Source organism: Anopheles coustani, chromosome 2 (genome assembly GCF_943734705.1).
Source record: "Anopheles coustani chromosome 2, idAnoCousDA_361_x.2, whole genome shotgun sequence".
In the NCBI taxonomy this organism is placed as follows: Eukaryota; Metazoa; Arthropoda; class Insecta; order Diptera; family Culicidae; genus Anopheles; species Anopheles coustani.
The window spans coordinates 22,138,402-22,151,138 of NC_071289.1; the positions used below are offsets into that span (position 1 = coordinate 22,138,402).

Genomic DNA, 12,737 nt, shown 5'->3' on the forward strand with positions numbered 1-12,737 from the left:
AAAAATAAAAGAATTTACTGTTGTTTTACAATGAGCAAAATATATGTGATAAGAAAATTTAAAATAATACAAGAAAATTGTGCTAACCTGTTTCATTTCACCATTCAGTTACAAGGCCAATTTTCTACACATAAAACAATTTATTTGCATAGTAACGTGGGTGATCTGACATATCCCTGATTAAAGATGACCTTAATTTCGTTCGCCACCCATCCGTAGCAATAATAAATCACCTTGTGATTTATACGATTCGCCGTTTAGCTAATGAGCGGATCTTTGTGGGTTTGGTCCGGGCGCGGCATTGATGTCTCCCGTAATTTCCCGTTTCCACGAATGGAAAAAGATACCGAACCGAATGATTATCAGGTGCCTGGTGCCAAATCACCGGGCATTAACGCGTGTAGACATCTCCTGGCAAAGGTCAGCATTTTTCACGCGATGAATGATGTCAAGGAAAGAACTCGGGACCGAAGAAAAAAAGCCCGCTGTCACAACATCCTTAATGATAGCCCTCCTAAATCTCCTCCCCCAAAACGCCCGATAACGAAATTGAAATTGATGTCGGTAGCGTCCGGTTCGGCGGGACGTGGATAATTTTCCACTTTGCATTTCACGGGCCCCTTGGGTTGGGCGGGTGCGGCCGATCCCGTGGCGAATCCCGTGGCGTCCTTACGGTGGCATGCGGCGTGGTCAACTTGTTGATTGATTTCACGCTCGCATGCAACCGAAGCCGCTGCATCAGCATGAATCAATAGCGTTAATGTGAAAATTTGCCTGCAAAGTAAAACGACGTTCGAAACGGGGGTACAAACCGAACACGAGGGTTAGCTTTCTTCGCGAAAAGGAAAAATTGAATGTTATTCGTTTGAAAACAAATAAGTAAACAACTTTTCCCCCTTGGGTTGGATACTCATCGCACGCGTGGAAAAGCACGTTTGGCGAGCGGCATTTACAAGTTCTCGCGGAGAAAAAAAAACACAATCTCGCAGCAAGCGGTGTCGGAAAAATCTTGATAAACAACTCACTTGGAAATGAGCAGGAAGTCGCCGGCTGCATGGGGAAAATAAGGACACGCTTCGTGTGTACGTCAAGCGACTTATGTATGAAGGACGAACGACGAATGTCGTCAGTTGCTAACTAACACCCCGAAACGGCGTACGGTAAACGGAGAACTCATTCTACGAATGCCGAACGAGGTCATGGTCTGGTCAGTCAATGGGTCCGATTTCACCCAAAGCTTTCCCCGATGGGAGAAGGAAGCGAGGAACTTTGTCAGTTGTATTATATCTGTGATCCAATAATTTGGTTTAAGATAGAATTAAATCTCTACGGTAAAATTGAAAACTAGATTGTACCCCTTTTCAAACATCACCTTGAAAAGTTGTTCCAAGGAATCAATGAAAAATCAAAAAGAGTTGTTTTTCTCATTTTACCACCAAGTCCAAATCAGAAAATATGAGCCATTGAATGGAAAACACCGCCAGCTCATTAGCATCGTTGTGTTGGACCAAAAAAGTAGGTAAAGTTCACCGGGAAAGTGTTTCAAGTGCTCCCACGATTCGGTCAGGTTCGATCCCTCCTAGCTACCAGCATAAACTCCGCTGGGAAACCCAAATTACCATTCCTTTGCGTTCGGTCGACTCACGGCAAGTGCGGGCGCCGAAGGCGATAAAGATTTATTTAATTACGACTGGACGGTTGAACGGCTTTTGCCGCAAAAGGGAGCCGTGGATTTCCAGGTGAAGTTCAACGGATAAATAAAATAAAGGTAATGCCTGTAGAAAACCCTGCGTTTCAGTGGGAAATTCAGCGAATTGACCTGTGGCAGCAGCGATATCTTAGAGTTAGATTTTATTTTGTTTTTCTTTTCACTCTAAGTAAGTCTTTCGGGCAAAAGAAACCGGAATGTGCGTGACTTATCAAAGTTATTTTCTCGTTCCTCTCTGCGGAATGCACATTTGCTCGAATCGTGAAGGGCACGATGAAGTGTTTTCGTTCAGTTGCGAAATAATTTCCCCGTCGGACTGCGACGGACCGCAAAGGAAGCACATAAAACGAACGGATAAGTGTCGATTACAATATACTTACGTTATTCCTGGCGCCAACGTCCGATCCGAGCTCGATCATCCGGTCCAGGATGGGCGTACGATTATCCTTGACGGCGAGCATCAGCGGTGTCATTCCGGTGGCCTGTTGAGGTGAGCACAAAGAAAAACGGTTAGGTAACGCACGAATAGCAACTGAGCCCACCGGACTCGCAATTATTTGGGAGGGAGTTTAAAATGACCGTTAAAAATGACTTCCTGGTGGTAATATTTCACCCACGACGAAGGTGCCGGCCAGGAAGGAACCGTAGCGACATAAAGACGACAGTGTAAGGAACCCGTCGCCTTGTGTCCCCCTTTTACGCTTGTTGCCATTTTTCGCCTTATCATGTGTCCCAGATCTTCCTTCCTTTGATTGCTTCGGGTATATGTTCGAGAGAGGGCTGCGTGGCTCACAAACCGGGCCAAACGTTTTTGAGACCCACGCGACCCACGTCGTCCCTTGCGTCACTGGCGTGCAATCTGTTATTTCCTCATTTCTTGGGACAGTTTTTCCCTCCTTTCGACTGGCACGAACCGAGAAAGGCCTGCTTAGGACCATCACTCAACGGTCAACGGTCTTCGGTCGAGTGGACATAATTGACCGCGAACGTTACTTTGTTTCAAAGTAGGAAACATCTTTAGCGTCAGAAATGTGTGTTGCACGCGCGAAGACGTGAGAAATGGTGACGTACACGTACTTCTAAACCCGAACGATTTGAAACATCCCTCCATTGGAAGGGGAGGACAGACTTCCCGCTAGCAGCTAAATAAGTGGTTGCGTTCCAGAATATGCTAATTCACGGGGCGCGTTTGCACTTTCCAACTCCACCTGGATGGTTGCAATTTCGGTGTAATTTATGCGTATCGTGTTTCATTTCTCAACGCACACGAGAGAACGACGCAAAGTAAACAAACGAATCACACATGGTTCGGCATAGTTTTCAGCATTGTGGTCGAACGGGCGGAAGTGAAAATTCAACTGCTTCGGCTGCATTCTTCAGAAGAAAAACCAAAGGGGCAAAGGTGTGAGTTGCGTGACAGTTGAATAAATAAATAACGAGAGCATGAGAGCATAACTATTTGACCTAGTTCTGGTTTGGCATTTGTAAATGGTGAATAAAGAAAAGATAGAACAATTTGTTTCTTTTAGCCTCTTATAACATGCACAAAAAGTATTTCAAGTTTGTTATAAATTTAGCTGATTCAGGGTTATTGTATAAGACTGAAATCAAACATGGAACAAATTACATCAAATATCAAACATAAAAACTGCACAGTAGCAGTAATAGTACTAAACATGAAACAAATCATATCAAATATCAGACTTAAAAACTGCACAGACCAATAGTAGTACAGTAGTAGTAGTAGAAGTAGTAGTAGTATTTGTTGTAATAGCAGTAGAATGTTTTGGTTATTCCATACGTAAAATACAAATGTGTACAATTGTTATCATATATTTTGATATCTATTGGTATTTCCCTTTATCAATGATCCTGAATATTATGATAGTTTTTCAATCCTTAACATTATATGTGACCTTAGGATGGATTTAAAACAACTGGGGAAAACTTACTAGAAAAACTCCCCCTCAAATAATGACTGTTCAAAGATTATAGCTCGTTCATGCAAAGAAACTTTTCTAAATTATTTGAATTTATTAGACAAACATGTTCATAACTATACTTCCAATGCAAAAATGATCATTACTTTTCATCACATGCAAAGGGTGAAAAGTAATGCACATTTTATTGAACAGTGTGTGAACTACATAAGGATAATAACTGATTTATAAACTACTTCTTTTGGTTGCTTATGGTATTATGTCTTTTGGTTCATTATTTTCTTGTGTCAAATGTTTGAATAGTACCTGATGATTGTTTTATCGTTTCAAAAATATAACAAACATGTTTGACAAAAACTTATTTATTCATTTAAATTTCTTGCTAATTTAGTAGCTACACTGTATCGATAAATAGGAATAATAGACAGAAATAACTAATCACCATATACAAAACTATGAAGCTTGTTAAAATTACTGTTGCGAAAAAAACAAAAGCTAACCAACGAAACAAAAATAGAAATAGGCACGTTATTAATATGTTCAAGAAATGATTAAATCTGACCGATACGTACGCCGATTCTCATTTGTTATTCCCATGCCATCATTCGCGACACATGAAGCAATACATGCGTGCGAGCTGTCCGGCTGGGGTACATGGAATCCAAAGCGCATGTGACAAGTTGTATCCCCTATCGGAACGCCCAATGCCGGTGACAAGAAAACCGTGACTCGTGGAGATTTCAACGATTCGACACGCTAGAAATCGATTCGCCCCTTCGGTCACCCGCGTCGGTACACTACAAAACATTCCATTAACGAGGCCGATAAAACGGCGCTTTATGCGTGTTTGTTTCCCACGCCTACCTCCCCCCAGCGAGCATCGGATCCGAGCCTAAGTTCACCACTCCAAGGACGTCTCGCTTATCGCACGCACGGACGAATCGCGCTCGGGCGGACGCGAGATTAGCATTTCTATTTTAATCAACCGACGACCGCGAGGGCGTGGGTAAGTTTGAGCGTCCGCGCGGCATGCGAAATAAAAATGTTCGCGCTTGACCTTCATCTTCTCACATCTTTGACCGGACCCGGTGGCTCGGGAGAAACGGCCCGTACCGGCGGAAAATTCCAATCATCCATCTCCATTAACCGACACCGAGCGGTTGCGCCCCACAGCGTGTCGCGGGAGAAAGTGTAAGCGAAAGTTGTAATCATAATTAAAATATAATCAGCAAAAGCTTGCCTTCAACCCGTCAAAAAGCCGCGATCGAGATCTGAACGGGGTTTTCACGGGGGAAAATGACAGCCAGTAAAAACAACCCGTGGCGATAAAATTCCCTCCAAGGCAGCAACGGACCGACCGTGACCAATGGCCGGTCGAAGGAATGAAAACTCCTTCGAGGGCACCCCACATGAAAAGCGCACCAACCTTAGAAGTATCTGCTACCCCTAGGAGTGCTCGGAAAACTCAGCATGAGTTTCTCCACTTCCAATGACGACACTGGTGCATGCGGCTCGGCTGCAGTTGTGCTGCATTTCATTTCATGACCATTGGCCGTGTTTGGGGTGACCTTTTTCTCGCAATAAAAACACGACCCCATCCGATATGGAACGGTCATATTTTCTGCTTCGTTTGAGTGGTGGATAAAATTCCGTTCGGCAAGGAAAAACAGCACGTCACGAGAGTCCTTCGAGGGGGGAAAAAGATTACCCGACCCCCGATGGGACAATATACTAGCGTAGTGGTAGTTTTCCGACTGACTTTTGCTAGGAAAAAGCGGGAGTAGAGTGAATTCTTCAACTTCCAGCTAGAAGTACTACATATTATTCAAGCAAAATGATTTCAATCAATCTTTGTCTGCAAAGAAAAAGTGAACTGAAGTCAAAAGAAGAGTGGAACTGTGTAGAACGGTAGATTGCGGAACGGAAACGCGATACATTTCTTGCACAATTAATGCATCCGCGAAGCCGCGTCGAGGTGAACTGGAACCATGCCATTGCGGTCATGATAAATCGACCCGAGGTCAGCTAAAAAGTGCCTCCGATTTTCTTAAAAAAAACCCCCCAACAGCGGTTATTTTCTTACCAAGAAAGCGGGGCAGTCTTATCACCCGGGGACGATTATAGGCCTCACTTAGGGCACACAAAGGGGGCAACGAATCGAGCCGCACATGCAATGGTCAGATTTCGCCAACATGCGCAAGCTATGACCGTCGTCGTCCGTCATCAGAGCCTGCCAATTAGCTTCGGCCCGCGTCTCGCACGGATCGCTTTATGGGCGAACGAAGGAAAATGATTGCTGCCGATGGAAATAGTCCGGAGCGATTAACGAATTCGTAATTAGCCTGTTCGACGACGACGATGACGACCGGGTTGTGCCTGATGGGCTTCAAAGAGACTGGAGCACTTAATATGATGTGATGGTTTGGCGTTACTAAACTCGTACAGTTTCATTAGCCCAGGTGAACACTACCATGTGCGTGTCAAGCGCGACCACGAGCCGCCCAAAACGCCGTGAAGATTCTCAAAAGCTGGTGCGTGAAAATAACAACATTTGCATGCCGGTCCATAGGCCATAACGCTCCTCGCCATATGGACGTAAACCGTTTATAGCGCTCTGGTGGAACAAAAAGAAAGCGGATCATTTTTCCAGTCCCGTCCAGTGGAGTATACATTTTCCTCCCATCAAGCATAATTCACTCTCTACCTTCGCGGAAACCTTCCAAAGGTTTACCGAACCGAACCGAAACCTGGCCACTGGCCGCTCCTTGGGCGAGGTTCCGGACGGAATAATAGGGTCAGTAGCGAACGCGCGACGTGGGACTGAATTATGTGTCGCCATGTTTGCAAAACCAATAAATTCATTCCAGCCGAGCGTAGGCCTTTTTCTAGACTTGGTTAGCCTTTCATCGGTTCCGCAGGGGAATGGTCCGACTACTTAAGGATCCGGCTGGTGTGGAAGAAAAGGCTCCGGTCGGTGACAATTTAAAAGGGAATTGCGCAATCGGTCGAAAATAGGTTGTGCTTCCCGGACGGAGAGCTGGGAAAACCCGCCCGAGGTTGGGAAATTTGTGTGCGCACAGCGAAAGGTCAACGAACAGGAAATTATTCGCAAGCCACGTTAGTAGGAGACCTGCCGGGTTATATACCGACATTAAATAGGCTTTTTCCTAGTGGTGTGACTTGAGGTCATAAAATTTTGGACAGTTCAAACTGGAATGGGTTGGACTTGGATTAAATTAAAGTTAAGACTGTTTGCTTTTCGAAGCGGTTTAGACATCGACCGTTACTTACCGGATCCAACACCCCGGCGAGCGGGGTCTGGCTCGCGTCGTCCCCGCCGGCGGCAACCGCCTTCTCCAAGCCTTTCAGCACAGCTTCAACGGGAGCCCATTCGCTTTTCAACGCCAGATTAAGAACCTTCTGGGCACCGTCGCGGACCGTCGCGCCGGCACTGCCAGGCTTCGGCTGCGATGGCTGCTCAGTGTCAGCCTTATCCGACTTCTTGTCACCGTTGGCGGAGGAGTCATCCTTGGCCGAGCCGGACTCGCCCTCCGCCTTGCCGCTGGCTCCCGGTGCGTCACTATCGCTGGGCTTTCCCTTCGGCGGCCCCTTGCCGCCCGGGCCCTTGCCGCCCCCGCCGGCCTTCCCCGGACCGCCGGCACCGGGGGCACCGCCAGCCGCACCACCTGCCGTCCCGGCGGCCCCCGTTCCACCGGCGCCAGCTCCCGGGCCGGTTCCACCGCCCGCCGTGGCCGGCGGTTTCTTCGACTTATCCATTGCGTACTTCGACCACTCGCGACCACTCCAGCCCTAGTAGACTGTTAGAACGTGCGTACCTAACCGGACACTCTCATGGCGGCAACGGCTCGCCGAACGAATTGCTTCCACGATTTCTTTACCGCACCACAAACAACACTGCTGAAAATTCCACCAAATCACCAGAGCACACCGATTGGTAAACTTTCACCCAAAGCATCAATCACCGTCGCAAACACTCACGGCACACCACAGCATTCGCCAAATCCATCAGACACGCTCGTAAATTCGGGACTGTCACCCAGAGCAGAGACGTACAGCAGCGCAATCGGAAACGTCACCCAAGGCTTACTTCGTCGACAAATTGTTCCAGTGAGTGAGTGTGCCGCCGCGTTGTGTGGTTTATTGATTCAGCAACCGCAGTGCAACAGATTTGTGGTTAAAGTCCTTGACATGGCTCCGGGTTTAGGTTTTTTTTCGGGCGTACGTACGCCTTCCCCCGGCGAGGGACTGGAATTTCCATCGATTTTCCTTCGCATTGCCCTACTACAGCAACGCGGTGGGTGTTTTTCTTTTGGTCCTTCGTCCGCTTATTTGGTTCACGTCAACGCGGTAACCACAGAGTACGCGTGGATAAGCGGAGCAAAGCACATCACGGGAGAGAAAAACCACCGAAAACGGATTCAGAATTTGATTCTAAAGGTTCACAATGTTGGAAATACTTTCTTCTGAATGTTTGTAAAACATATTACATTGAAGCGAACTCAATTAGGAAACCTATCTACACCCCTTGCCACCGACTACTATGATTTGTTGAGAGTACTCCTCCTTGGAGATAGGAGTCACACCCGTGACTTACATTACAACTTCATTTGCTTCGACTCACTTCACGCTTACACCCGTGAACACTTTCCACAACGGCAGCAGGTTCCTTTTATTATTCGCGTTTTGTGCAGGGTCATTAGATACTCCACTATCTCGCAGAGGACACCTTCCAGTACAACTACTTAATTAAACTACCTACAACGTGGGAGCGCGATTAAAGCAACCCGCACACGGTACTACAAAATCCTCGCTGGGCTCCGCACGTAAAGTTCTTGCCCCTCCCCGATCGGGGAAGACGAACGGAGACCCTCTTTAACGGACCCGGTGGGCACAAAGAGGGCAGCAGAACCCAGGCCAGAACCACACAACCTTTCTCTTGCACAATCTCAACCGAAATAACCCACCCGGCGTTTACCACGACGCGACACGACGAACGACGGCTAGCGGCCACCACTACCACACGACCAGCTAATTAACACACTTTTGGCACCACTTGAGCTCCTTTTCGGAGTCGAGGGACCGTCGTTCTTCGCACGCCACCTTACGATGGACGGGGAGACGAGAAGAACAGTGGACCTTACGCTCCTTCGAAGTTCTTTGTTCTTCGGGGTGGGGCGAGATTTTCACCTGGTTGACAGCTGGTCCGGCACGGAGGAAACCCCCTTCGTTAGAGAAAGACGGACGGACTCCGGGTGCCGAAATTCCAACCAGAGGTCCACACGATTTTGCTGCGGCTTATGTAACACACAGCTACATTGTGTTCCTTTATTCGCTCGCCGAAGGAGAACGACTCCGGATGGTAGAAAACATAGTAACCCACCTAATTTGGCGATTGTAGGGAAGAAAAGGCACGCAAAGCCCGCACACACTGTTTCCGACACCTCGCGTAGAGAGTAGGACTGGGTCACAAACACGTCACCGAGCAGCAGCACTAAACACATTCCGCGTGCTCAACAACTCGCCGAGGGTTAGCTTGCCTTAGACTTCCGGAGACCAGCTGAGTTTGGAGGTAGGTTCTTGGTTCACTCTTGTCCTTGCCTCTGGCTACCCTCTAGTTCAGGAAGAAGTTAAGACCCCACACACTACTCGCGCGGACGCTAGAGAACGCTAGCTGCCTAGGAGCTAAACCTTTCGGTCCAACGTCTCGAACCATTCTGCCCGACTGCTTGGCTGGTGTGTGGACTAAAAGTTTCAGCGAACGATTTCGCGTAACCTCCCGACCCCCGCGAGCTGCCTCTAGTCTGATAGGGGTTTTCCCGTAGTACATGGAGTCCGTCGTGTATGTACCGAGCTATATGTGCCGGAACTCCACGCTCACATACAACCACGCAACCACGAACACTACCGTGACCAACGCGTATTACCCGGCTTTCCCGGGGGCCCGTGCAGGAAACCAACCAACCCCACCGCATCGACCCCTACTTCGTCAGAAGTTCCGGAGACTTTGTAACCTCTGGTCTGGTCCGTCTTTACGATCCATTTCGTCACTGTTGCCAAGGAACCGCGAGTTGGAGGACGCAGTTACAGGCGATCATGGTTGGGTGAAAACCGCAGGCCAACTCTCCCCCTCCCCCCACTCCGTCGCAGGACAACCACGGAGTTGTTTTACGCGTCCAAACAACATTGTATCGGCGCACTCTGTCTCCAGCCTTACAATAACAATCACCAGGCAGGCCGATCAAAGCAGCTCGATTGTCACGTTACTAAGCTGACAAGCCCAGCGGCCGACTTGGATGGGTCGTCTTTAGCAACCGGAAGTCGTGTAACCAGCGGGCCATGGTTTACGCCGTTTTCATGACACACAAACTCGCCGAAGTTCTAGGTCTAAGAGAAACGAGTATATAGACACTCTTGGCTGTAAGAGAGATGTTTCACAACCTATTTGGCAACAAGAATTCCTTTCGTGTGTTTTACGCTTTTCTCCATTAACGCTTGCCTCGCTAGGCCATATCTTTGTCGGTCGTGATGCATAAACAGCTCCTATTCTCCGTAGCCTCACATAATGTTTTGTATTTATTTTACCGCACACCGCGTTCCATTCTAGGCCGATCGCACAACCCGTACTGCAGTCCGGTCGCAACCAGCAAGGTGCAGTATGCAGTTGCACTATCCATACCCCACTTTTCCGGGGACAAGGCGTGTGTTAGTTTATTTCCCCCATCCCCTTTAAGCCCGGCCATACCAGCCACGCCAAAAGGCTCGGTCGGTCGGAATACCATCACATATCCGCTTTGATAGGTTCAAACGGGACGGGGGCTGGTCCACACCATAATTTGCATAATCGATTCAATGTTGGTCTGTTTTTTATACCTTTTTTCCCCCCATTCGGTTTCTACTCTTGGCTCACCTATATTTTATAGCGCTTGTAACATCGACCAATGTGTTTGCGAAATGTTGCCTTCAACCGCGTTCCGAGGTGAAGTTCTACGCCAGACGTCCGAAAACTTTGTGGATGTCCTTTCGCGTAATGGATATGTGCCTTGTGTGTGTGTGTTTGTTGCCCCAATCCCAAAACAGTGGATTGGCAACTTTGGAAAGGGATGTGCAAAATTGAAAAAGAATTAAAACACCGCTTTGGTTCGCTCGATTTTGCGTGAACTTTTCGATGAACTCTGTCTCGACCTCGACCACGCGGTCAAAGCGCCCGCGGGACGTTTCAAGGCAATTTTTCACCAAGATTGAGCCCGGGACTCCTGCAAATGAAGCAATTATCAGCCCATTTCGTGGTAGGCGAAAATTTCGCTTGAATATAAACGAGCATTTCTCTTCGCGTTGAAGGGCTTTCTTCTTCCTCGATTGATCCCACTCGAGGTTTCTGTGTCAAAAATAGACTCCAATCCCTTTAGTATTCCCAGATAAAAGCCTTTTTTTACACGACCCAAGCGACGGGTCGTACAGAATTTGTGGGAACCAGGCTGGTTTATATTTTGTTTAATCGAACCCATTCCGGGACTCCGCGTGGCCTGAAATAAGGAGTTTCCCGTGTGCGTCCTCAAGAATTCGTTCCCTCCCACCTACGAAACCTTCCCGTCTTTTGCTCCCGTAGTCCTGCTTTCCGACCGAGGGTGAAAGTGTTTTGTTGTTATGCGTATCGCGTGGAAATTGTTTGTCAAAATATGTTTACAATCACCGATACCATACCCGCCCTTCCCGCGGTTGTCACGCTGCCTCGTCCCATAAACTCCAGGAAAGGCCCGACCGAATGGATGGTACGGTTTCCGCTTACTATCTCTTGTGGTGGTGAGTTCGGCAAACGGGGGGCTCGTACACACGACAAAATGCAAATGCCATGACACCGTGGTTAGAACACGTGCACGTTGGTACGACGACACCGATTGACGGTATTTAGGGGATGCGAGACTTGCGTGATATTCCATTTGCTTTCGGCACTTTTGTAGAGGAATTTAATAAGAATTTAAGTTAGCGATAGAGCTCACCAAAGAAAACAACTTTTGCTAATAATTCGGACGTCAACAGATTAAAGATTGTTTCCTCGTTATACATACAAATTATTAAAATCTAAAACATGATTTTGGAGGATTTATTTATTTGATTGTATTTTAAACGAACACTTTCAACAACTGTTGGGATAATGGATTTGGGATTTTATTCTCTGGGGTTTCATTTTTTCGAAATGATATTAATGATCCAGACGGTTCCAATAGGTATCCCTATTAGAACGAACATCAATCCAGACCGTCATGTTATTTATTCTTTCCAGTGGCTTCGGGAAAAAAAAGCCAAAAGACACAATCATCTTTCAAGCAATCGGTGACCTAGATCCTTCCGATTGTGGTCCCTCCAGTCCGTTGCCACAACGCGACCAACTTATTTTGGCGGGATTCGTTCCACGTCAAACCTGCTCCTCCTTCCCTATAAGACCTCTTCCCTTTCTTCCGATGGGCACAGACAAAACAACGCACCGACCGTTTTTCCAATAATCAACCATCGAAGCGTGGACCCCGTTTCATTCATAACGCGGACGATAAGATTCGCATTCTTATGCTGCAACGCGCTTCTTCGCTCCCCGGAATACCTGGCAAACAACAACGAAATGCAAAGAAAACAAGAACCCCCTCTCGACAATGTAGTCGTCCTCCCGTCTGGGAGCGGAGTTCCGCTGAGTCGTCAAAAATTCCGTCGTGTATTGCGTCGTGCGATGAATTGGAGAGTGATTTGGCCGATTATCGTTCTATTAGCGGGCGCGGATGTTTGATCGTTCACTATTTACAATGCAAACCCTAGGGCCCTGTACCCGGTTCGTCCCCGTTGCCATCCGGCCGGGAGGGATTGAAGGTGCGGGACCTCGAAAGGGAGTCTTACGAACGGAAGACATGAATATATTATGGGAAGGATAACGAAAGGACACATTGTTAAAAATCACTGGCTGTTAAAAATAAAAGGCAAAATAACCAAAATTACAAAATTGAATACCGCTCCAAACTATCGAACTGCATCAAACTGCTCTAGGACCCTGCTTTTTTGGGACGGACGGATAGCAACGGCTT

The 12,737-nt window shown here is 47.4% G+C and overlaps 1 protein-coding gene across 2 annotated transcripts in view; it reads right to left on the minus strand.

Annotated features, from left to right (window-relative positions):
• Positions 1–7,425, minus strand: part of LOC131262860 (serine/threonine-protein phosphatase 6 regulatory ankyrin repeat subunit B) — a 34,504-nt gene extending 27,079 nt beyond the window's left edge. The window contains exons 1-3 of one of the 2 annotated variants that reach the window (XM_058264945.1): positions 7,389–7,425; positions 6,940–7,334; positions 2,089–2,190 (exon numbers count right to left, since the gene is read on the minus strand). In XM_058264945.1, coding sequence (XP_058120928.1) covers positions 2,089–2,190; positions 6,940–7,334; positions 7,389–7,425 — 534 coding nt within the window. Of the gene's footprint in view, positions 1–2,088; positions 2,191–6,939 lie in introns of both variants that reach the window. The other variant, XM_058264944.1, reaches the window with a different exon arrangement.
• Positions 7,426–12,737: the final 5,312 nt, after the last annotated feature.